The sequence below is a fragment of the Cervus canadensis genome, chromosome 1 (assembly GCF_019320065.1).
Source record: "Cervus canadensis isolate Bull #8, Minnesota chromosome 1, ASM1932006v1, whole genome shotgun sequence".
NCBI lineage: Eukaryota > Metazoa > Chordata > Mammalia > Artiodactyla > Cervidae > Cervus > Cervus canadensis.
The window spans coordinates 19899070-19924274 of record NC_057386.1 but is presented as its reverse complement, the minus strand read 5'-3'; the positions used below and the strand labels follow the sequence as shown (position 1 = coordinate 19924274).

Here is a 25205-nt window from a genome sequence, read left to right as displayed (position 1 = left end):
TGCAACGCGCAGTAGTGTGAAATACAGTAAAGTGAGTTACGCCTGTAACTATGTTTTTATTATCTAATTAAGAGAATTACTCCACAAATAATTGAAAATGCCTGTGTATCTTTCTTCCGTGCCATTCATTTGTCTCTCCTCCCCTACAAAGGTGATCTCTACAGTCATCTTTGCTTTTGTCATTGCTTTGTGTTTTTTCCCCCACTTTTGCTGTGTGTGTGTGTATGTATGTATGTATTACTAAATAATAATATATGGTATGATTTTGTATGTTTTAAAACTATGTACATGGTTTCATATTGTATATATCCTTCAGCAAGTGGTTTTTAAATTTAACACTGTGAGAGTTAACCGTATTGATACAGGTAGTATCAACCTGTATAGGTTAAATTGCTGTGTAGTTATTGTAAGAGTATACAGTTCAGCATTTTTTCCTTCTGATGAACATTTTGGTTGATTGTAGTTGTTTGCTCTGTAGTGGTACAGTGAAGATTCATATATATATACATGTATATATTATATATATATTGTGGTATACATATGTGATTGTTTCTCCTCTGTATGTATTGTGTATATATCTTGGTATACATATGTGATAGTTTCTTCAGGGCAGTGGTTCTCAAACTTTTTGGTCTGAGGACCTCTTTACACTCTTAAAAAATTATTGAGGACCCTAGAGGGCTTTTATGTGAGTTACAGTTATTGATATTATTGCACTGGAAATTAAAACTGAGAAATGTTTGAAGTATTTATTTATTAAATCATTTAAAAATTATAATAAGCCCACTACATGTTACCATAACTTTTTTATGAAAAATAACTATTTTCCAAAACAAAAAAAAATAATTTTGAGAGGAAGGGGATGGCTTTTACACTTTTGAAAATCTTTTAGTGTCTGAATTAGTAGAAGACAGTCTGATTCTCACTTGTTTCTGCAGTCTTCTGTGATGTATCTTATGAGCCTCTGAGAAATTTCACTGCACACTCATGAGAGGATGAGAATGAAAAGGGCAAATAATGTCTTAGTGTTACATGAACATGTATTGCTCTCGTGGACCTGCTGCTGCTCCAGGGATTATAACCAGGAGGGGCATTGCTGAACATCGTGTGTGTCCCTGTTAGATGTAGTCAGAGTCCATACTTCACGGTGAATGTACCTGTTCGTGCTCCCATCGCTGGCTGAAGAGTTCATTTTGTTCCACAATTGTGCCAACACCTCTGTGCTCAGACAGAAAGAAATTTGCCCATGTGATGGTTATGAAGTGGTATCTTATTGTTTTAATTTGCACCTTTTAGATTAGTATATTTAGTATCTTATTATTTGTTTATTGAACATAATGGGTTTCATTTTCCATGAATGTCTGTCCATATTATCTGCCTGTTTTTCTGTTGAGTTTGCTTGTCTTCGGCTCACTGACTTGTAGGATTTTTTTTTAAAGTTCTTCTTGTACCGGAAGCTAATCTTTTTCTAATCCTCTACTGGTAACTTCTTCTAGGCTATGGCTTGTCTTTTCCCTCTGTTGATGGTATAGTTTGTCATATATGTAAAGTTCATTTTTCTTTTTTTGTTATTGGTATTTTCTTTTTTTTCCTAAATTTTTATCTTGAAAAATTTCAAGCCTGAATACTCCGATGTAGATTCATTAGTGGTTAATATTTTGCTGCAGTTGATACAGTCTTTTTTTTTACTGGACTATCAGAGTGAGCTGTCTCCTTCAAACCTTTTTTCTTTCTTTCTTCTTATTTTACCTTCAGTAACATGTTGATAAAGTGTAAGACCAAGCTGATACTAGTTAGGATTGTGTTCAGCTGTATGTAACTGAAAACCCAAATGATAGGGGTATACTTTTCTCATGTAACATGAAGCCCAGCTTCACGCTGTCATCAATGTCCTAAGATCACTTTGTATTCCTTTTTGAATATTCTTGAGCACTTGGCTTTTGTCCTTACAGATGATCACCACAACTCGCAGCATTTCTTCCATGTTCTAGGCAGGAAGAAGGAAGTGCAAGGAGGAAGGGGAAGTACTTACATATGGAGGAAAACAATTTTCCCAGAAATCCTCATCAGACTTTGCTAATTAATCATTGGCCAAAATTATGGTGTAATTTAGCTGCAAGGGAGTTTGGGAAATATGGTTGCTGTTGTTTTTTTTTCAACTGATATGCTACTGCCCTGAACAAAATTGGGATTTTTGTTAATAAGGAAATAGAGCAGAATGCTTTGTGTCTTATCACACAGTATGCTAGTCTTGCTCCTAACTTTAAGGGTAATCTTTTAGATGTTTTATAGTTTAAATAGGATGTTTATTCTTAATTTTGGGGGGAAAATTCTATTAGATTACACAGATTCCTTTCCATTTCTGGTTTTTCTGAAGTTGTCACAAATAGTTGTGGAATTTTACTGAATGCCTTTCATTTATTGAGATTACCATTAAAAAATTTTTTTTTCTCCTTTAAATCTGTTAATTTGGTGAATTACATAGGCACTTTTTTCCCTACTAGTTTTTTTAAACAGCTTTACTGAGATAAAATCCACATACCATACAATTTGTCCATTTCAAGTGTACACTTCAATGATTTTTATTATATTCACAGAATTGTACAACCATCACCACACTCAATCTTGGAACATTTTCATTACGCCAAGAAGAAACCCTGTACCCATTAACAGTCTCTCCCCATTTCCTCCCAACCCCACTCCCCGCCTCCAGCCCTTGGCAACCACCAATCTTCATTGCTGTTTCTGTGGGTTTGCCTATTCTGGACATTTCATGTGAGTGGAATCATGTAATATGTAGTCTCTTGTGTCTGGCTTCTTTCACTTACTATAAAAGTTCAACTATATTGTAGCTTGTATCTGTTCTTTTCTTTCTTTTTTGTATCATTTTTTAACTATGAACATACACAGCATATTAAAACGAGTGGTTTTAGTATAAGTAATTTTTACTTATCTTCTGTACAAAAGATATTGCCCTGGGTTTTAGAGAGAGAATTAAGACATGTTTCATTGCTTGACTTGTTCAAAGTCTTTTGTGGCTTCTCTGCCCTCATTCATTTTTTCTCTTTGACATACTTCTAGTCTATTCTTCAGGCCCTTACTGTCCCAATACTTAGGATCATAATGAAAACTTATATTTTTTTAACAGATGCCATGTTGAACATTTTGCATTATTATTGCAGGCATTCCTCCCAGCAACCTGAGAAGTAGAAGTATCAGTACTTCACTCCTTTTATGGCTGAATATTTTCCATTGTATGTATATACCACCTTTTGTTTATTCATTCATTAGTTGATGAACATATTTGAGTTGTTTTCACTTCTTGGTGGTTGTGAATAACGTTGCTGTATAAACATTTGTGTACAAGTATGTGTTTAAGTGCCCTTTTTCACTTCTTTTGGTATATACTTCGGGGTTTATTTTGGGTATATACTTAGGAGTATATACCTGGAGTTGCTCAGTCATTGGTAATTCTAACACTTTGAAGAACCTCCACACTGCTTTCCACAGCAGCCATACCACTTTACATTCCTACCAGCAATGTATGAGAGTTCCAGTTCCTTCACATCTTCACCAACACTTGTTATTTTTTTTTTAATATATATATATACATTTATTATAGCCATCCTAATGGGTGTGAAGTGGTATCTCACAGTGGTTTTGATTTGCATTTCCTTGGTGGCAAATGATGTGGAGCTTTCTTCACATGCTTCTTGTTGTTGTTGTTCAGTTGCTAAGTCATGTCCAACTCTTTGCAACCCCATGGACTATAGCACACCAGGCTCCCCTGTCCTTCACTGTCTCCTACAGTTTGCGCAAATTCGTATCCATTGAGTCAGTGATGCTATCTAACCATCTCATCCTCTACCATCCCCTTCTCCTTTTGCCTTCAGTCTTTCCCAGCATCAGGATCTTTTCCAGTGAGTTAGCTTTTCACATCAGGTGGCCAAATTATTGGAGCTTCAACATCAGTCCTTTCCCTGAATATTCAGGGTTGATTTCCTTTAGGATTGACTGGTTGGATCTCCTTGCAATCCAAGGGACTCTCAAGAGTCTTCTCCAGTCCCACAGTTCAAAAGCATCAGTTCTTTGACGTTCAGCTTTCTTAATGGTCCAACTCTCACATCCATACGTTGACTACTGGAAAAACCATAGCTTTGACTATATGGGCCTTGTCAGCAGAGTGATGTCTTTGCTTTTTAATATGCTGTCTAGATTTGTCATAACTCCTTCCAAGGAGCAAGCATCTTTTGGCTGCAGTGAATTGGGAGCCCAAGAAAATAAAATCTGTCACTGCTTCCAATTTTTCCCCTTCTATTTGCCACAAAGTGATGGGACTGGGTGCCATGATCTTAGTTTTTTTTTTTTTAATTGGAAGATAATTGTTTTACAATATTGTGTTAGTTTCTGCCATATATCAACATGAATTAGCCATAGGCATACCCATGGCTGATCTTAGTGTTTTTATTGTTGAATTTTAAGCCAGTTTATAGGCCATTTGTACAGACTTTTTTAAAAAGATAAAATTATCCTTGCAAGCCTGAGAAACTTGGTCATGAGGTGTACTTCAAAAGAATTTTGTGGTTCAATGTCCTGATAATTTTATTAGGATTTTTTCATTTATATTTATAAGTGATACTGAACTGTAATTGTCCATCCTGAAACTATTCTTATTTTGGTATTAAGATTATATTGGCCAATCTCACTTATTAGTTGAGGAGTGTTCCCTTTCATTTTTTTCCTTATTGGAATAATTTTTCTGAGCTTTGGGCATTTCTAGTCTTCGAAAGAGCCTATCGTTAAACCTTCTAGGCCTGGTGTTTTTAGATGGGTATATTTTAACTGTTGAAATTTCTATCTGTAGTGGACTTTTTATTTTCATGTTTATTTATGCCATCTCTTAGTCTTATAAAAATTTGGTCCATTTTGTCTTTTCATATAACCCGCTTTTAAGAAAAAATGATAACAAAATGATTAAGAGGAAGAAAAGAAAAAAATCAGCTTTTGATTTGGGGGAATCTTCTCTGGACTTTGTTTTGTCTGGAACTTTCATCCATTTCTGCTCTTTGTTATTTTTCTATGTCCTATTACCTTTTTTTTAACTTCTTTAATAATTAACACATTATTTTTTAGTCTTTCCTATTTGTTTTTAAGTCTGTAAAGTTCTTTTTAAATACCACTTTAACTGCATCCTACAGAGTTTGACCTTTACCATTTTCACTGTCATCCCATTCTAACTATTTTAAGATTTTCAGAAGCTTTCATGATATTCTAGTGATTAAGACTCTGCTCTCTCACCACCTGGGGCCTGGGTTCAATCCCTAGTTGGGAAATTCAGATTCTGGAAGTCATGCACCCACCCATATTTAGAATTTCCAAATATGTTAAGTTGTATTTTTTATATGGATTTCTGACTTAATTGCGTGGTAATCCAAGAACATTTTATGGTACCAGTTCTATACTGAGACTTGCTGAATGACCTATTTTGTGATTAGCTTTTATAAATGAACTTTTTAAAAAATTTAGTATTTTTTAAATTTATTTGGCTGCCTCAGATCTTAGTTGCCTTACACAAGATCTTTTGCTACTGTGCTTGGGCCCCAAGGCATGTGGGATTTAAGTTCCCTGACCAGAGGTTGAACCTGAGTTCCTGCATTGCAAGGCAGATTCTTAACCACTGGACCACCAGGGAAGTCCCTAAAAAATGAACTCTTAAAGAGAAAACTATTGGATGCAGTGATAGAAAATGTGTGTGTGTGTGTGTGTGTTAGATTAGGCTGATGTTCAGATTTTCTTCGTCTCTTATATTTGGTGAACTTGATATATCAATGGTTTTAAAATTATATTAAATTTCCCACTATGTGGACTGGTTTGTCAGTATCTCCTTGTAGTTCTGCTAGTATTTGTTTGAAATATTTTGAAGACACCTTGCCCAGATATTTCAGGAGTCCTTACCGAAACAGGCTGTGGTGTGGCTGCAGTTGAACCTTGACTCCTGATTATGAAACCAGTAAATTTAACCATGAGTCTTGTGGCTACCTTCACTTCAGAATGTCTTGTTTATTGAAATGGAAATTTCTGAATGAGAGAGCAAGGTATTGCCTGCTCAGTGAGAAAAAAAAAACAAACCCAAAACCCAAATAAACATTTTATTAGGGACACACATGTTTGGAATTGTTCTTTTCCTGAGAATTGTTCTGATTATCATTGTGTAGTGATTCTCTTAATCTCTAACAATGCTTTTTACCATAGATTCCATCTAACATTAATATGATACATAATACCAATGATTTCCTTATTAGTCTCTCTGTTACCAGTCTTTCTCTTACAGTTCATTCTTCACATACAATATTCTTTAAAACAGTAAATCTTTAAAAAAAAAAAAAAAAAAAAGTAAAAATCAGATCATTTGATTCCATCTTATTGCCCAGAGGACAAAGTCTTCCACATCCTGCTCCTTGCATTCCCCCATCTTCATCTGTAGAAAATGTCCCCCATTCTCTGAGAATATGATTGATTTATGTCTCTGAGTCACTTGTTGTGGCCTTTCTGCTTCCATTCTATTTCTGCTTGTTGAACTCGGCCTCATTGCCAGCTCAGGTGTTACCTTTGTGCATTTTTGCTCTTTGTCCCCCAATATAGAATTAGTTATGCCTTGTGTGTGTGTCTGTTTCCCTTTCTTTTTTTTTTTTTTTTGCCCTCATTTTTTTTTTATGGAGGTAAAGTTTTATGTTCAATGAAATGCATAGAGCTAGGAGGACAAGTTGATGATTTTGGTAAATGTATACACCTTTATAACCATTACCCCAATCAAGATACAGAATATTTCCAGCAGCCCAGAAAGTTATCTCGTGCCCACTTCTGGTCAGTCCCTACCGACTGATAGGTAGGTAACCACTACCTATAGGTAGGTAGGTAATAGGTAACCACTGTTTTGATTTCTACCACCGTAGATTAGTTTTGCCTGTTCTTAGACTTCATGTAAATGAATGATACAGTACAGACTTTTTTTATTACCCAGACTCATGTCTAACTTCTTTCACTCATTGAACTTCATGTTCTTAAGATTTAATCTCATTTTATATATATCTGTAGTTGATTCTTTTTTATTCCATGATATGAACATATCACAGTGCTTTTATCCAGTCTCCTGTTGATGGATATTTGGATCATTGCTAGTTTGGGGCTATTGTGAATAAAGCTGCTGTAAACATTCTTTTTCTCTTTGGCTGTACTGCACAGCACGTGGGACCTGAGTTCCCTGACTAGGAATCGAACCCATGTCCCTTGCTACAGTGGAAGCATGGTGTCTTAATCACTGGACTGCCAGCGAAGTCATTATGAACATTCTTGAACAAGTTTCTGTGAACATGTTTTCATTCTCCTTAAGCAGGTGCCTAGTGGTAGAATGCTCAGTCATGAGGTAAGTAGGTGAATGTTTATAGGAAACTGCCAACAACATTTTGCTTACGCTTTAATAATATTTTTCACAAAAGTTGAATTGATTGGTTTCTGCCTGTCTCTTCTGTAGGGCTGATAGCTCTTCAAAACTGGGACATATCTTACTGTTTGTATTTATACCAGTGCCTAATTCAGTGTCTGGTGCATAGTTGGTGCTCCACAAATGTTGAGTAACTGTTAGTTCTTTATTTGTATTACTTTTATGGAACTTATCACAGTCTATATCTTATGGGTTGTATTCATCTTTCTTCCCTTTTAGGTTGCAAGCTTCTTAATGAGTAGAAATTTGTTTTATTCTTGTTTGTATTTCTCAGAATATCTTGTGGCATTGTTTTGAAAATTACTTGTGATGGGTGGATGATTGAATAAACAGGCCTGTCATCTAGAAGGTGAAGACCCTGGGCAGAAAACTTTAGAGAAGTTTGCTTTCTCTCTCTACCGATTGGGAAGAAGGAGAGAAGGAAAACCAGGCAGAGCTTCTGTTATATCCATTGCTCTAATTTGGGAGGTGTTTGTGCTCACTGAGCCTGTTGGCCCGAGATGAACGTTTTGTCCTGCTGTGTTCTGTCGTGTTTGCCTCCATTCCAGTACTAAGGTTGCAGCAGTAGGAGAAGGGTTTTTATGTTTCCTTGGTGTGACTGGTCCTAAAGCGGGTTGTGTGGATCAGTAGAAAGTTTTTTAATAGCATTGTATTATCCAATACTTTGGCCACCTGATGCGAAGAGCTGACTCATTTGAAAAGACCCTGATGCTCGAAAAGATTGAAGGCAGGATGAGAAGGGGACGACAGAGAATGAGATGGTTAGATGGCATCACCGACTCAATGGACATGAGTTTGAGTAGACTCTGGGAGTTGATGATGGACAGGGAAGCCTGGAGTGCTGTGGTCCATGGGGCTGTGAAGAGTCGGAAACAACTGAGCGACTGAACTGACACATTGACATAGAATTAGGTTTTCACTTCACATAAGTGTGTTGCTTATGAAAGAGAGGAAATGGATACAGTATTTGAATATTTTGTATTCTGTTCTTATTTTGCAGTTAAATCCAGATGTGAACGTTTTCCAGAGGAAATTTGTGAATGAAGTTAGAAGATGTGAAGAAATGGACCGAAAGCTTCGTATGTGCATTTTGGTCTTGTCTGACGTTCCTCTGGTGACGCCTTTGTCTTAAATTAGAGTCCTCTTCATAAAGGAAGAAAATACTATGAAAGGAAAAGGAGAGAGGAAAAATCTTGCAGTCTAATGTGAAGATGAATTTCTTGTACACAAGTAGATGTGTGGTATTTGGGCTCGGTGGTGCTTAATAGAAGCTTTGAGATGACAGGACTGCAAGCTGAAAATACTCTTGTTTTGTTTTTTATGAGAAGGGTTTTATGGCAGTGTTACACTGTAGAATTCTGAGAGGTAGGACCTAGAACGCCATCAATTTTAGATGGCAGCATGCTGCTGCTGCTGCTAAGTAGCTTCAGTCATGTCTGACTCTGTGCAACCCCACAGACAGCAGCCCACCAGGCTCCCCGTCCCTGGGATTCTCCAGGCAAGAACACTGGAGTGGGTTGCCATTTCCTTCTCCAATGCATGAAAGTGAAAAGAAAGTGAAGTCGCTCAGTCGTGTCCGACTCTTAGCGACCCCATGGACTGCAGCCTACAAGCCTCCATCCATGGGATTTGCCAGGCAAGAGTACTGGATTGGGTTGCCAGATGACAGCATAGCCAGCTTTAAATTGTCTATTTATGCGGGAAGAACCTAACATTTATTGAGGTACTGTTGAGAGTTAGGGTGTTCATACACTTTATTTTGTTCATTCCTCACAACATTCCTTCAAGATGAGTATCAGTTTCTTTATTTAAGTAAATGAGGAAGCTAAAGATCAGAGAGGTTAAGTGACATGCCCAAGAATACACGTGGTCATGATGGGATCAGTGTTTGAATCCAGGTTGTCTGCCTCCAAAACCCAAGATCTTGCTGCTTATATTATGCCAACTTAGGTGCATTTAGTTAGTTAGGTGAATTTAGTCTCTGTGCTGAAAAATAAGTCAGTAGTTATCACCTGAAAACAGACTTTTCTCCTGTTTTGGGGGCCTTTTCTGTGCTTTGTTTCTTGTTTTGTTTAACTCAGAACTGACCTATTTTCAAATTTAACGAAACCCTCGTAGGTTGGAGTTGTCTCACTAGTGTGCTGAGTGTCAAATATTCTACTGAGTAACACTCTCCTGTAGCTCTCCTCTGCACCAATATCTGTGACCAGAGCCATCATACAGGGTTGAGAGCTGACACAGAACCAGTGTTAAGATCAGAAGAGGGAAAGAAGACAGTTTTTTGATAAAAACGTTTTGATAAACGTTTTTGCAGGAACTGTGCTTTAGAGAATGTGGGGTAGGAGGAAGAGGAATGTGAAGAAAAAAGGATTTACAAGTTCTGCTTCTTTTATGTGAAAAGTGTCTTTCTTAGAATGAAGTTCTTCTTAGCTAGGTTTGGGATCTTATTATTTTTTTCCTCAGATACTGGCAGTTCCAGACATGTGGAGCTAGGCATGAATGTTTTGATTCTGTCATTCTAGGATTTGTTGAGAAAGAGATAAGGAAAGCTAACATCCCAATTATGGACACTGGTGAAAACCCAGAGGTGCCCTTCCCCCGGGACATGATTGACTTAGAGGTAAATAATTCTTCTGAGGAAGCCAGATAAGTTTCTTTCTATTTAAGGGCAGAAATTACTTTCCTAAGTAGATGGAATGTAGAATAATTCTTGCTGTCCTTGTCTGTTGATTGCAAGTTTCTTGTGGATGGGATTAAAATGAATTTCCTTTTTTATGGTATAAAAATCACTATGGTATTAATATCTCCAATACTGTCACATACCACTAAATTAATGTTTATTGGCTTGTTGAAACTTTATTGGATTAATGTTAATTTATCTAGTAGTTTATTAATAATCTCATAAACTGAATAGCCAATAGACTTTTCAATCATTATTTTATCTAAAGTCCGCTGAGGGATTTAACCAAGTGTATAACAGAATCTACAGACAAAAAGAGACTATTTTAAGCAAAAAAAAACCTTCATAAAGAAAATTGCCCTGGTAAAAACACAGTACAGTCATCCCTCAGTAATCAGGGAAGATTAGTTCCAGCTCTTCCCTCGATATCAAAATCTGCTGGTGTTCAAGACCCTTGTATAAAATGGCTGTAGTATTTGCATATAACCTATGCTCATCCTCCCGTATACTATAAATCCTCTCTGGATTACTTATAGTACCTACTACAATGTAAATGCTATTGTAAATACAGTTATCATTGTATACAATTAATCATTGTAAATACAATGTAGATCACAGGTAAAATAGTTGCTAGTGAGCAACAGATGCAAGTTTTGCTTTTTGGAACTTTCTGGAAAATGTTTCTCCCCAAATATTTTTGAACTATGGTTAACTAACCATAACTATGATTAACTAAACAATCTGCAGATATGGAACCAAAGAATACACAGGGCCAGATGTATTGCTGGGTAGATACGAAGATACCTTTGAACATTCAGTGTGGCCAGCATTCTGGATGGATTATTTCATCTGTCTTTTAGAGCAAGCATTTTGAGCTTAGTGTGAGTTAATAGTTTGGTTGTTTTTTTTGTTTGTTTTGTTTTTCTATAGGCTAATTTTGAGAAGATTGAAAATGAACTGAAGGAAATCAATACAAACCAGGAAGCTCTGAAGAGAAATTTCCTGGAACTAACTGAATTAAAATTTATACTTCGCAAAACTCAGCAGTTTTTTGATGAGGTCAGACTACTGTTTCTTTCAGTATTTAAGCAGCTGATATTACACCAGGACTAATGGGCCATATTTTTATTCTGATAATTATTTTAATTTGCTATTTTGGAAACAATACCATTTCTGCACCCTGTTTTAGTTGAAGAAATGTCAGATTCTGTTCCATTTTCCATGCAGTACACAGCCAGCCATGGTTTTGTATATTTTTGCATTTTCAGCAGTTTTTCATCCCAAGATGAGGAAAGGAACCCTAAAGTAGTTGTATAAACATAGATGAAATTTTACATATGAAGGTAAGTATATGCTTGAAGTTGAAGCAGCAGGAAAAAGTTGTACATGAAATTGAAACAAAAATTTAATCTCCAAACCTCTTGTCATTAAATTTTAACTTGTATCCTCTATGGTTGCTTGTCAACCTTTGAGCATATTTTTAAGTACTCCAGATGGCAAGCACACTTAATTTGAGAGCTGTTTTTTATGTTGTATGGAAAATTGGTAGGATGCCTGTTTGAAATTCCTGGATTTTCCTCTAAACTCAACTTCAATACCTTGTAGGTGCAAAATGTTAATAATAAATTCCTGGGTTAAAAATGTAGTTGCCAGGGGACAGCTTGCTGAAGTGACCCCACCACAAGGATTTGGAACAAGGCTCTCAAAAGGCTTCCTTCTTCCAATTAAAGCTGGGGAGTAGTGTGGACATGCTTTTTCTGATGGCCTAAAATATGGGTAACTCTTCTTTTTTATAAGTTTCTTTGCCAACCCATTAGCTGCATCATACATTTCATAGATTGTCCCAGTCACTATTCAATATGCCTTCCCATCAGTTCTTTTTTTAAAAAAATTTTTCAGCCACACCTTGCAGCATGTTCCTTGACCAAAGATTAAATTCATGCCTCCTGCAGTAGAAGCACTGCACAGAGTCTTAACCACTGGACCACCAGGGAGACCACCCCATTAAGTCCTTTATTTCCTTTGCTCAACAAAAACTAGCAAAGTTTTTAAAAAACAAAAGGCCTACTTTAGTTAGTATCTGATAAGTCCTCAGTTTCACTTTTAATTTCTATGTTTTGAAGAAAAAATAACTCTCCCTAGTTCTCTAGCCTGGAGCAGGGGTTTGCCAACCAGCAACATCAGCCTCACCTGGGGACTTGTCAGAATGTCAGTTCTCAGTCCTCACTCCAGACTCACTGAATCAGAAACCCTGAGGGTGGGGCCCAGTGATCCGTTTTCACAAGGTGATTCTGAAGCATGCTAGCGTGAGAACCACATGGGGCTGGAGAAAGTCAACTGAAGACGTGATACATTCCTTAGTAAATGAAGATCCGACTCAGAGAAACCATGCTAATTAACAAGATCTACTGGAGCCAGGGAAAGGGGGAAAAGTTCCTAGGAATTAAATTGCCTGGTCCTCCTGAGAATCAGGATCTGGCTACATATCAGGAGAGAATTGGTGTGAATATTCAGTTTGCTCACTGAGTTGAGAATTTTGAGACTGACGGTAACTTCTTTCACCAGTCCCCGATATCATCACATTAAAGGATGTGGGACAGTGTAATTAACTCTTTCCAAGTGTTTCAGGTCTTTTGCAACAGGCATGGTCACTTATGTCAAGTGGTTTTCGATGAACAAATAATCTGGAATTCCAGTATACTCACTGCCTAAATATTATTATTATTTAATAATATTAAATAATAATTTAGTATTATATTTGATAATAGTAATACAACATTATTATTGTTGGATCATTTGAAGAGCACTTGCTCTTTGTGAGACATCAGCTGGGTGAGACATGGTCTCTGTGTTCAAGGGCTATATTACTTAGTCATGTCTGGAAACATCCATAAACACAGTGACTCCCTAGGCTCACATATGGTGTGGTTTTTATACGTGTCCAAGCTGCTGCCCACAGATCCAAAGTAAACCCGGCCTCAAGATCAAAGCTCAGTTACTTTTATCATTACTGGATACTTAGTTCTTTTACCCTCTACCTGCCTTTTTCCCCCTTTTGATACAGCCTTTAGTTTACTGCTGGGATGGATATTGATAAGATACATGAGAATGTTTTTCATATTCTCCTAAGTTTTAAGGATTGGGATAGACTTCCTAGTCTAGTTCATTCTGGGAGAGATTCTGAAAAAAGACTGACAAATGGACTCTCTTAAGGAAAATAGTTTTTTAAACTCTTTATTTTATAATACCAAAAAAAAAGTAATAGTAAAAACAGAATAAGCAGAATCACTTGGAAAGATGATGTAAGATTTTAAAATTGTAACTGTGGGTTTAGGAATTTTCTTTGTGGTTAATAGGTGTAAACATGAAATGCCCATCTTGAGAAGTCAGGCATGACCTTCACACCCTCTCCATTTTGCATCGTATTCCCCCTCCTATTCATGCAAAGCATTTTTTTGAGCTTGAGGCCTTGGCTGTGAGAGGCTCTTCTGCTGCGATCGTCATCAGTCCCTCTATTTCCAGTGGCAGGAACCCCTCCTTTTCTCTCCTAGTGCACAGTCAACATCGTGTCCACTCTCGCCATTAGATCATAGCCTCAGCCAGGTCCCTTTCAATAGCCCCTGCCCTGCTGAGGCCAGACAGCAGTCTCAGGTGTCGCTGCCAGGACAGGAGACAGAGCCTCACAGAGTTCAACACATCTCCACCTGCGAGTGCATGCTTCACATGGTGCAAAAGATCAGGAGACTTGGGACCTCAAGTCTCAGAAATGTAGACTTTTCATGAGCCTTTCTTCCATGCCTGAGATTATAATGTTTGCCAATGGCCTGAAACACTACCTATTTTAAACCCTTCTTTTGAATATAATTTGGTGAATATGATCAGTAATTTACAATAATGAGTTAGCAGAAAATGACTAAATCAGAAAATGATTTGCTGCATCTCCAGGCATAGGGGTTATGATTGGCTAGGTGTGGAGAAGGGGAGAGATAAACACATATTGAATAGTCTTATGATTTATGACGATTACAAATTCAACTTAGCCATTTCTTATCCAGAGCATTTTAAATGACTTGTTAATGATTATCCTTTTCTCAGTCTTCTTGCTTATGAAGAACTGTAAGAGCTGGAGAGATTTCTCTGCATCTTTTACCATAAGCACCATAACATATGAGAGCGTAAAGAAGACTGGAAAAGTAATGGTTAATGGCATGCAGAGCCCTGCCTTCCTTTCCTTCTGACTTTCCATCCATCTGCTTTCTTTACTTTTCTTTCCCATCTACCATCTCCTTTGGGGCTTGCGTGAATACCTCGGGTGATGAAATGTAATTTCTTTCTCATGTCGATGGAAAGAAAAGTGTTTGCTGTTGGTCATGTAGCGTGAACTGGATGTGCTGCTTATACTGAAGTGTAGAAACAGAACTATTTTTTTTTTTTTTGAAACAGAACTATCGAAGTTGTGCTGCTTCCTCTTTCAAGGCGTGGTTTTAGTGTTCTGACTGGGGAAGGGGTAAACCGGAGGGCAGAACAAGTAATGTAGAAGAACCGTGGTAGTACTTGTATGAGAGAACCCAGGTTAAGATTGAGATACTGGATGACATGGTTTTAGATATTGCTTTAAAGACCCTCAGTTAGTGGTTCTGGACAGTTCCTCATCAGGCACAATTATTTCATTTGAAGGATTCTTAAGTTTGAAATGGTGTAATTATTACTTAGAATATTGTTGTAAATTTGTATTTGATTTTAATTCTGCTTTTTTTTTTTTTCGTATTCCCAGAGATTCTAGATGGAGCCTGCTCCTTTAGAGGAGCACTATTTGCTTTTCCATCACTTCTCCCCTTTAGAGCACATATATTTGCACTGAGCTTTACCTTTACGGTTTACTTAAACCAGGCATTGTGAACCACGCAGGCTTGTGAGTAGTGGTCAGTTTCACTGGTTTTGCTAAGGGACATCCTAAAAGCAAGATGAAATGCTATAGTTACTCTGGATCCTTAAAGCAAGTTGCCTGTGGTTTGTAGTCAGTGGATTTGATTTTAAGTAGAAACAAGAATTGCTCACTTGAGAACAAGTGCTAACCCGTGCCCTCATTATCTCATCTTAAGGTTTCCCAAATCTCATGGTGGTATTTCTCTGCATTTCTGGTGTGCCCACTGCCTATCCTTCCTTTTTTTTTTAAAAGATAAATTTATTTCTTTTTTCTTTCAGTCATTGAGAGTTGATCCTGCGTCTAGAATTTACTTCCCGAACAATTGCTTTCACTTGTTTAGACTCTCAGACTTATCTGATTTATACTCAGTTCCCCACCCCCACCCTGTGACTTTACATTTATGGTCCTGTGACTATCAAGAAGGGATCCCCTGTGGCTTTTTTTATTTTTATTTTTTTTTACAGCAGGGTTGGTAAGAGTAGAATCAAATTGAAATTTGGAGTGAAGATGATGAGAAAAATTCTCCTGACTTCATTTTTATTTAGTTCTGCTTTTGAAAAGGAAGATTCCTCTGGCTCACTTCTAGTCTTTGGTCAAACAGATAGGGCATGGATATTGCAGCTGGGGAGATGAGGCAGTGGAATGGTCAGTTGGCCTTCATTTCTTAGGGCAGCTCCTCCTTCCTGCTGAGAGGAAACAAGGCGAGATGTATTGTGGAGAGAGAGGCTGAGAGGAAACGGGGCAAGAAGTGTTGTGTAGAGAAAGGCTGAGAAATGTAGGTCTGCATCTGAGAAGGCCCCGCTCCTCCTCCATTTTATTGTATAAACTGTCGTGGTGGAAATCATTTTAAATCTCAACAATCCAACTAGTCCGCATGTTCTGAATTGGCTTATTATCTGTTACTTTTTCTTCACTTGATTTAGATTGTTGGCTTAAGCTATGTTCTCAAGAATCCTTAAGCTGTAAAGCCCACAGGAACTTTTTACTATTCTGGATTCCTGGTCAGAAACTAGGACATTCAGGTATGTTTTCACTTTTCCTTCCCTTTACTGATGCAGGGGAGGCCCATGCCTGCCCAGCTATTGTGTTTCTTACGTTTTTGGACAAAGAATACTCTTTAAATCCCATGGTTTGGAGCATTTTTTTTTTTCTTTTAAATAGTGGGTGTGCTGAAAGCCCTCATGTTTTGACTTTTTAAGGGCATGGAAAACCTAGACGTCTGGAGACACCCCTTCTATCTTTCTCCTGTTCAGGACAGTGACAGCTCCTTGCTTTTCTTCCTGGGAAAGAGAGTCTCCATCTTTTACATTCTTACACAGGGAAAATTCTAATTTGTAGCTGCCTGGAAATTTGATATTGAATGTATCTGCTGAGCTGCCTTGTTTTTGCTCAAAAGGAAGAAATATTTCCGCTTCTATGCATATGCAAAAGTATTTTTGATACTTTCATGGCTTTTTCAGGAAAACATAAGAGAAAAAATGGTTTCCACCAAGTCACAGGTTTATACGGGTGTCACTCATTTAACGTCTTTTTCTTTATTCCTTATTTCTAAAACCATTTCCCCAGATGCTTCACTGGGGCATTTCTGCTTCCTTTACCTCTTGTTTCTTTTCTTTGTTTCTTCCCCTATTCTTCTTGTCTTCTTTTTGTGGGTATGTCTTCTCTTTTGGTGGTTTTCTTTTTTTCATCTTTATTTTCTGAACTTATCTCCTGGTTCCTCGTTCCCTGCATGCCACTAACTATTTTCATTAGATATTAATTGATTTGTGAATTCAGGCTGAATTGCATCATCAGCAGATGGCGGATCCAGACCTGTTGGAAGAGTCCTCGTCCCTCTTGGAGCCAAGCGAGATGGGAAGAGGCACGCCCTTAAGACTTGGGTAAGTACCACTTCGACCCTCTGTACTCAACAGAGTCATGTCCATTTTTGCTGTTCAGAAGAGCACTCAGGCTGAGCATTCACTGGCTTCCAGGATGCCCTCTCTTCTGAGCCTGTTGCAAGGTGTTGCTAACTTACTTTGGGTTCAGTTCCTGAGTTGTTCTGTCAACCCTCTGCTGAGTCCGGGAATCAGACTTTGGCAGCCATTTTGACATAGCAATGCACAGCCTCCTGTTTGACGTCTTTCCCCTCCCCTGCTCTTTACTTTCCTCCCATCCTGTGGTGTGGAACCGTTCCCAATCTGACTCTTCTCCCCACAGCTTCGTGGCTGGTGTGATTAACCGGGAGCGCATCCCTACTTTTGAGCGCATGCTTTGGCGGGTGTGCCGGGGGAATGTGTTCCTGCGGCAGGCTGAGATCGAGAACCCCCTGGAGGATCCTGTGACTGTAAGACAAGGGAATTGCGTCTGGTGGAGTAGGTCTGGTACAGGGAGCTCAGAGCAGTAACATAGCATGTGCCACCTGAACCTGACCCTCCCAAGAGGAGCCCTTACATTTACTCCATTTGGATCTGTGAATTTGAGGGACTCCTCTTTTCCTCTTCACCTCCATCGTATGTATACATACAAGGTATACATGATGTGTGGGATCTTAGTTCCCCTACCAGGGAAACCCAGGCCACAGCAGTGAAAGTGCCGAGTCCTAACCTCTGAACTGCCAGGGAATTCCCTCCAGTTATTTCAGCTTTATGTGTTTTCCGGTACTTATCTGGGACCAAAAAAACATTAACTCTTTAATGAAAATTAAAGCAAGACATCTGGTTCCAAGTTTGGTAACATCCATGTGTACAAGGAGGAGAGATTTCCCAAACTGTGGTCTTCATAAGTTGATGAAACTTTAATTGATAAAGTTTTCTATCTATTTGTTTGTTGGGAATTTTAGGAACTTAGTTTTAAGATTTATGTTGTACAAGGTAGGGTGACATTCCCCACCCAGTGCTTTGGAAAGCAGGAATAACTTAACATCTTGGCATTTGACATAAAAGGACAGAGTTCTTAGCATAAACCTACATTTATATGGTGAGTCCATCTAGAGATGACAGGCAAAGATGATTCACTGTTCTGCAAGAAATTTACTTCACTTTGGTACTAGTATTATTTAGAAGCCTGGAGTTGCTTATTATGTTCTCAGTTATCTTTTGGGTGTCTTAAATTAGTATTCTTTTTTTTTTTAAACCTAAGAAGAGAGGTTGAATTATGAGGGTTCTCAGAGTAGCTGGGTCCTTCAGCTAGAAGTAAATGGATCATGTCCTTGGGACCGAGTAGGAGGGTGGTGATGCTTAGGTTACAGTGAGTCCCCTTACCCAAAGTACCAGTTTTGTAGTCTCACTGAAGGCTGTCCTTGGGTCACGGAAACACCACAGTTAGCAGTTAAACCTCATGTGGAGCTATTCTCAGGAATATTCAGCAGGGTTCCTGGGCCTCAGAAGCATTATTTTTTATCAACGAGTGGAGTAAAGGGAGGGTCTGGCTATCTCTAACACAGCAGCTGCACAAAGAATGTGCTCCAGTTAATTCCTGGAGAACTTAGGAATTTAAGACCCATGAGCCTTACTTACTCCTTCCCTCCTCTTCCCTCTTTATCCCCCAAAGTTTTGTTTGTTTTCCTGTTATAAAAGCTCTGTAGGAACTGGAGAAAATACAGGCCACCAGAGACAGTCCTAACTCTAACATCCACTGTAGAGTCTTTTTCTGATCTTTCCTACTAACCTTTGCCTCAAGGCTTCAGGTATACACTTGGTGTTTGGATAGAATGCCTTCCTCCCTGCCCCCTGAGGTCTAATTCAGCATGAATCATGAGATTGTGCATCAACATTTCTCCCCAGCTGCTCAACTCCTTGTAGTTATTCAGTCCCCTTTAGCTGGAGTTTCTGAGCATGCAAGCAGGCAGGAATGACTTCCTTTCCTCTTCTCTGTACTTGAGTCATTTAGGCAATAAAAGAATTATTCAGTTTGAATAGTTGAATTGGTAGGTAGGGCTAAATTCTGCTAAGAAGAGAATCATCTTTGCATCTGTGTCAAGCTCCTTGTTGAGTTTAAAAACAAGTATGGAAAGATTATTGAGATTATAGAGCAAATGTTCTTGTGGAGCTTGAGAGATGGATTGAAGATAATGGTTAAAGTACATGGTTGCTAGACCCTTAAAGGATTACAGTTGTTTCTATGTCACCAAGAAAGAAAGGTGCTTAAGAAGTTTTCTGGATTGTAAGTCTGAATTCTTGGTTTTTGGTTTGGGGCCTAGGGAGACTACGTGCACAAGTCTGTGTTCATCATTTTCTTCCAAGGTGATCAGCTGAAAAACAGAGTCAAGAAAATCTGTGAAGGGTAAGAGAAACATGCCTCCCCCCAGGGTGCAGCCAGGCCACCTGTTAAGCCTGTAGAATAGTGACACACAAGCCCTGTAAGTCCACCTTAAATGGGGAATATATTTTTTAATAATGTTAAGGTTATCTTAAACAATCAGAAATGGCCTAAGTATTTTTTTTTATAGACCGTCAAAATCACAATTTCCTTTTCTTGGGAAAAGTAATTAGGACTCATGGTTTATAAATTCTACATTGTTTTGGGACAATGGGTTTGCATACCTAGCAGTGTACCATAGGCACTGTGCCCTTAAGCTTTTCTGAAATTCTGCCCATGAGATCCTTTCTCCACGCTGTTTTTCTCCAGCACTTTATAGTGGAATTTGTAATCACTGCTTCTTTCTTTTTTAATCTAGAGGAATTTAATAGCTACAGAGAATGCCAAGACAGTTCAAATGTTGCTTGATGCTCTACTGTAGGCCCCTTCCCATAAATAATAATTATTGATTAGTGCATCAGTCTGAACTAACCCTGTTTTGGTCCTTCCAGTATGTTGGGATTATGTTCTGAGATTACTTAAACTGGCTCCGTGAAGCAATGTCAGTGTTCCTCAGGCTGTGTCTGCACATTCCAGGTTCCGGGCCTCACTCTATCCCTGTCCTGAGATGCCGCAGGAGAGAAAGGAGATGGCTTCTGGAGTTAATACCAGGATTGACGATCTCCAAATGGTACACAGAGACCCGGAGGGAGTCTGTCTTTTTGAAATACTGCTATAGAAGACCTTACTTCTTCCGTGAAGCACTAACAGTTTATTAGGCACTTACGGCAGCCCAGGATACATTTGTTTTTTTTGTGTGTGTGCTATTTTTAAGTCATTCCCTGAAACTCTTCCCCATCCCCCACAGGGAATGATTTAAAAATGGCATGAATTATCTTCAAATGAGACAGAGACAGAGACAGCACCTGAAATCGTTGTTGCTTAGAATATTCAGTTCCCCAGCTCATGAGTCTGAAATACATTTATAATGAATGAAGTATGAGGTATGAATAATGACGTATGCTTACTTAAGAAAAAAATCAAATAATGTAGAAGTACATATCAAATCAATTCTGCCTCTCACAGACATGCTCTACCTCCAGAGGCAGCCACTCTTAATAGCTTGGTGTGTGTCCTCCTGGTCACCTTGAATCTGAACCACACAGTCTAGCCAGAGTCCTGGTGTAACTCTTGTACCCAGGAAGGAGCTTTTTCCCAGTTGCAGTGTGTGTAGTTTGCACACATGATGGCTGTCACAGCGTTCTAAAGAGGGAGTCATGATTTATACATACATGGAAGGAAAAGGGTGCCCAGCCGGAGCTTGGTTCCCTGTTGAAAGAATGTAATGATTGCCACCTTGAAACATTAAGAAACATGTTTGATGTGTGTTGAAGCATTTCAACCCCTGTTGTGTATGACCTACCACTTGACCTGCTGCTGGCCCCTGTTAGCTGCACTTATCAGTTTAACCAAGGGAAGAGAGTTTTCTTCGAACTGCTGATGGGTGATGAGCCATGTTAGTACATTCTGGCTTCTAGAACTGTTCTACCCCCTCCTTATGAGTAGGCTTGCAGTAGACTGTGAAGAACATGTGCAGTAGCCTTTATAAATGGCTGGAATTTGACTTTTAAAGCACCAAACTGTATGAAGTAAAATTTTAATGAATTAATTTCTTGAAGTAAAATTTTTAAAGGGATTAAATATCAATCAGTGAGATGTAGGGATGGGGGGCAAGTTTATTAGCATCCTTCCAGAAGTTTAAATAGTCATTATGAAATTGTCAACAACCAGGAGAGAAAGTATCCTTGTTCCTTTATTCTCAAGTGAACAAGAGTTTCCCTAGCATGCCATGGTTTTTTTTTTTTTTTTTTTTTAAACCTCTCATGGAAGTTACTTTCTACTGCCTAAGACAGTTTCTCAGGGAGCAGTCATGACTTGGAGCAGTCATGACCTTTTCCTGAACTGACTTGAAGAGCCAGCTGTGATGGAGTACTTGTGCTAAAATGATTAATATATAGTTTTTTCCTCTTCAAAAAGATGTTGAGATTTCAGATAGAGTCTTAGGCACAAATGAATGGTGAGTTGCTTGCCTAATTTTGGCTTCTCCCCTCTCCTGCTATAGACCTGTTAAATATTTGGTGATAAACAAGACAGTAGAATGTAAAGTGTCCCTGGCCCTTCTTCCCACCTCTAGTGGAAGCAGTATTATTCCTCCGAGGTAACTATTTGCTGACTTCCAAGGGATCGGGCTTCCTGGGGAGAAAACAAAGCCTGACAGAAAAATCAAGCCTTATCTGCTCTGTGATGACTGTGGTATGTGGCAGTCTAAATCCTCTCCAGAGGCCATGAGTCTCCTGTCTCTTTCCCCGGCATGGAGTCTCTAAGAAGCAGATGATGGAGGTCAGCAGCACCTCTTTTCCACCACTCCTCAATGCTGGCTGATGTTCAGGGGGGTTCTGCGGCCTGCTGTTCATAAGCAGGGATGTGACAACTCGGTCCCTTACTGGGCCTGTGACACTGACTTCTTCAAGTCAGAGTTACAGGCTCCATATGGAAAATCATTGCTCTTTAATAAACCAGATAAAAACCAGTGACCTGCGTTGTTCTGCCATGGATTTGGTGGTAAAATTAGAAAAGCTAAAAACCATTTCCTCAGGTTTCTCTTTAGCTTGAAGCTAAGTGAATATGAATATTAGTAAGTAGAATTCTTAATTTCTTTCAATTTGGCCAAAAAAAAAAAAAACTTCTAGCCAGAGGAAGAAAAAAAACAGATCCCCACATCCCTTCTCAGAAAGCTATTCCTTTTTGCCTTCGTGTCTTGAAAGAAGGGTGTTAGAAGGATCGATTTCCTGCTCCTTTCTTTCCCCAAAGGTTCTGAACCAAACAGAGGATCACCGCCAGAGGGTTCTTCAGGCCGCTGCCAAGAACATCCGTGTCTGGTTCATCAAGGTGCGGAAGATGAAGGCCATCTACCACACTTTGAACCAGTGCAACATAGATGTGACCCAGAAGTGCCTAATTGCGGAGGTCTGGTGCCCTGTCACTGACCTTGACTCCATCCAGTTTGCGCTCAGAAGAGGCACGGTGAGTCCCCCACAGCTGGCGGTGCAGCCTTCAGCCAGGAAGAGAGGTTTCATCAGTGGTAACAGGAATCAGTTACATTCTCATGGCATTTTTGTCTCAGAGTTCTTCAGTTTACCCATCTTGTACTCACCTTGCATCCTGACAGAACATCTCGTATATCCTTATTTTCAAATGTAGCAATTGTAATTCAGAAAAGATTAAATGATTTGATCATATCCCCGTGATCCTTCAGAGTTACACTCAGAACGTCAGTTTCCTGGTCCATTCTCTCTGTCCATTAGTCTAGGTACATAGTATAACCCTTGCAGTTCCCTTTAGTAGTTAGTTAGAGCTACTGCCCTGTCCAAGCCTCTGATCTAGGGGCCAAGAGGTACAGAGATGTAAAAAGGAGACCCTCAAGTATCTTCTGACTTGAAGAGGCTGATGTGCAGACATACAAGACAGTCTGCCAAGAGCAGTTTGTGTGTGGAGGGAAGGAAGGTGCTAGCTTGGGCAGCGAGGATGATCAGAAGCAGCTTCAGGAAGGTGGCATTTACTCAGTGCTTTGAAGACTGGATGAGATGGTCTGTTGGCAATAACAAGAAGTAAACAGTCTGGCCAAAGGCAAGTACGGTGTGACCATGCATGGTTGGGCCAGAACAGGAATTGTAACGGGTGAGCCGAAAGAGCAGGAGGTAAACCTGAGTCAGGGAGACAGGAACCTGATTATGAAGAGTCATTAATGCCAGATGGGTGGGTTTAAATTTTATCCTAGAGGGAGTAGAGGGACACTGGAAGTTATTTAGCAGTGAAAGGACATGATGATCAAAACAGTTTCAAGAGAATAATCCAGGGACTTCCCTGACAGTTTAGTAGTTAAGATTCCACGTTTCCACTGCAGGGGTTACAGGTTGGATCCTTGGTCAGGGAACTAAGATCTCATATCCTACATGCTGCATGACTCAGTCAATCAATCAATCAGTATCAATCTATTAAATAAAAGAGTAATCCATTGATAGCATGGGGGTTGGATTGGGGAGCTGAGAGAGCCTACAAGTGAGAGGGCAGTTTGGTTATTATAAACAGTAGTAAGTGATAATGACCTTGCAGTAAGACCTGGCAATGGGAAGAGCAAATAATGATGAATTTGTGAGACATTCTGAAGGAAGTATCCTTCGATAGGCTTGGTATTTAGCAACGTACAGGAGAAATACAAGGAGAAAAAATTTAAAATGTTTCTGAGGCATCAAAGCTGGGTGACTGATAGAATAATAGTTCCATTAATGGAAGTAGAGATTCAGTAAGAGAAACTTATTGATTGGAGAAAGCTGCTAAGCTCAGTTTTAGTCACATTGAGGGGTTGGACAGAAATCCATGTGGAAATGTAAAACCGACGATGAGATAGTTCTCAAAAGAAAGGGGGAAATGCCTCTATTTGACAGGCCTGGAGTAGTTACTGTCTGCTAAGGTTTCCACTACATACAGATGCAAGAAAAATATATCTTTGAGCTTTCTGTCTGTCTCGCTGTGGCAGCCCAGATTGAATGGGAGAATACATGGGGAGATTTTTGCACCTCTCAAATAACCTTGTGAACAGTAAAAGCCTGCTTTACTCAAAAAAAAAAAGGGGGGGGTGCAAAATGAAAGAAATGGGATACATGAGGTTGGAAGGGAATGAGACCTCCAAGAGAGAAAATAAGGAGTTAATGATAGAACCTTGGGGGCCTGCAGTGTTACAGGCAGGGGAGGAGGAACCAGCAAAGAGACAGGAAAGGCATGGCTGGTAAACAGAAGAGGAAGCTCTCCAGTGTCAGGGGCTTGCATGTAAGAGAAAAGATCTTTGGATCTGGTGATGAGCCAGCCACTTTGACCAGGCATGGTCTGCTAGACTCCAAGGATTATTAGAGAGTTAAGAGTAGGTGGTGAAGAGGGAAAAGTCAGAAAATAACTTTGCTTTCTTCATAAAAGCAGGAGAAAACAATGACACTTGTAGACAGATAAGGATATCTTCAGGGAAGAAAGGACCACATTTTCTTTGTTTATACATTTTAGACTTAGTTTTTTTGTTTCATGGTAAGGATATTCTTCCTAAGACTTCATTTACACGTGTCATCATAAATTTTATAGCTAGTTCTAGTGTCCTCAAAGACTGGAAAGATTTTTTTTTTTTTTTGAAAGATTGAGATATAATTTACCTGAAAGAAAATATACATATTTTATGTGTACTATTCAGTGAGTTTTGACAAATAGATATGCCTGTGAATCCACCACCATAAAGAAGGGTGACCTGATTCTTATCTGTGCTTGATGTTTCCCAGGAGCACAGTGGTTCCACCGTGCCCTCCATTCTGAACAGGATGCAGACAAACCAGACTCCCCCCACCTATAACAAGACCAACAAGTTCACGTATGGCTTTCAGAACATAGTGGATGCTTATGGAATTGGAACTTACCGAGAGATAAATCCAGGTGAAAAAGCTTGAATCTTTTCCCTCTGGAGATTTTATTCTGTTTGTTATTTTTTTTAATGCTTCACTTTGAATGTAATTGAACAACTGGCTCAAGACTGAAGATGCTGTCCAGGCCTCAGCTCTTGTAGAATTCCTGTGAAGAGGTGCCTATCTGGATGTAAGGAGTGAGGTTTATTGCCAGGTGGAACTCCTTTAGCAGGCAATTTTATAGGAATTTTATAGGCATGAGCTCCATAGATTGGGTTCCTCTGTCCTCACAGCTGTATAGCACCTGGCTTTTACTCA

The 25205-nt window shown here is 39.1% G+C and overlaps 1 protein-coding gene and 1 non-coding gene across 10 annotated transcripts in view; both read left to right on the top strand.

The window, feature by feature from the left end:
• The window catches only part of ATP6V0A1 (ATPase H+ transporting V0 subunit a1), a 53038-nt gene that overhangs the window by 3955 nt on the left and 23878 nt on the right, over nucleotides 1-25205 (top strand). For 5 of the 9 annotated variants that reach the window (XM_043468299.1, XM_043468357.1, XM_043468340.1 and 2 more), the window contains exons 3-11: nucleotides 8502-8580; nucleotides 10024-10121; nucleotides 11112-11240; nucleotides 16885-16988; nucleotides 17308-17434; nucleotides 19289-19371; nucleotides 19984-20077; nucleotides 22258-22470; nucleotides 24768-24918. In XM_043468299.1, the coding sequence (XP_043324234.1) occupies nucleotides 8502-8580; nucleotides 10024-10121; nucleotides 11112-11240; nucleotides 16885-16988; nucleotides 17308-17434; nucleotides 19289-19371; nucleotides 19984-20077; nucleotides 22258-22470; nucleotides 24768-24918 (1078 nt within the window). The remainder of the gene's footprint in view (nucleotides 1-8501; nucleotides 8581-10023; nucleotides 10122-11111; nucleotides 11241-16884; nucleotides 16989-17307; nucleotides 17435-19288; nucleotides 19372-19983; nucleotides 20078-22257; nucleotides 22471-24767; nucleotides 24919-25205) is intronic. The other 4 variants (XM_043468330.1, XM_043468321.1, XM_043468350.1 and 1 more) reach the window with 2 other exon arrangements.
• On the top strand, nucleotides 23875-24009 carry LOC122425508. The gene has a single exon (XR_006264885.1). It is a non-coding gene; the product is annotated as a small nucleolar RNA SNORA31 (small nucleolar RNA).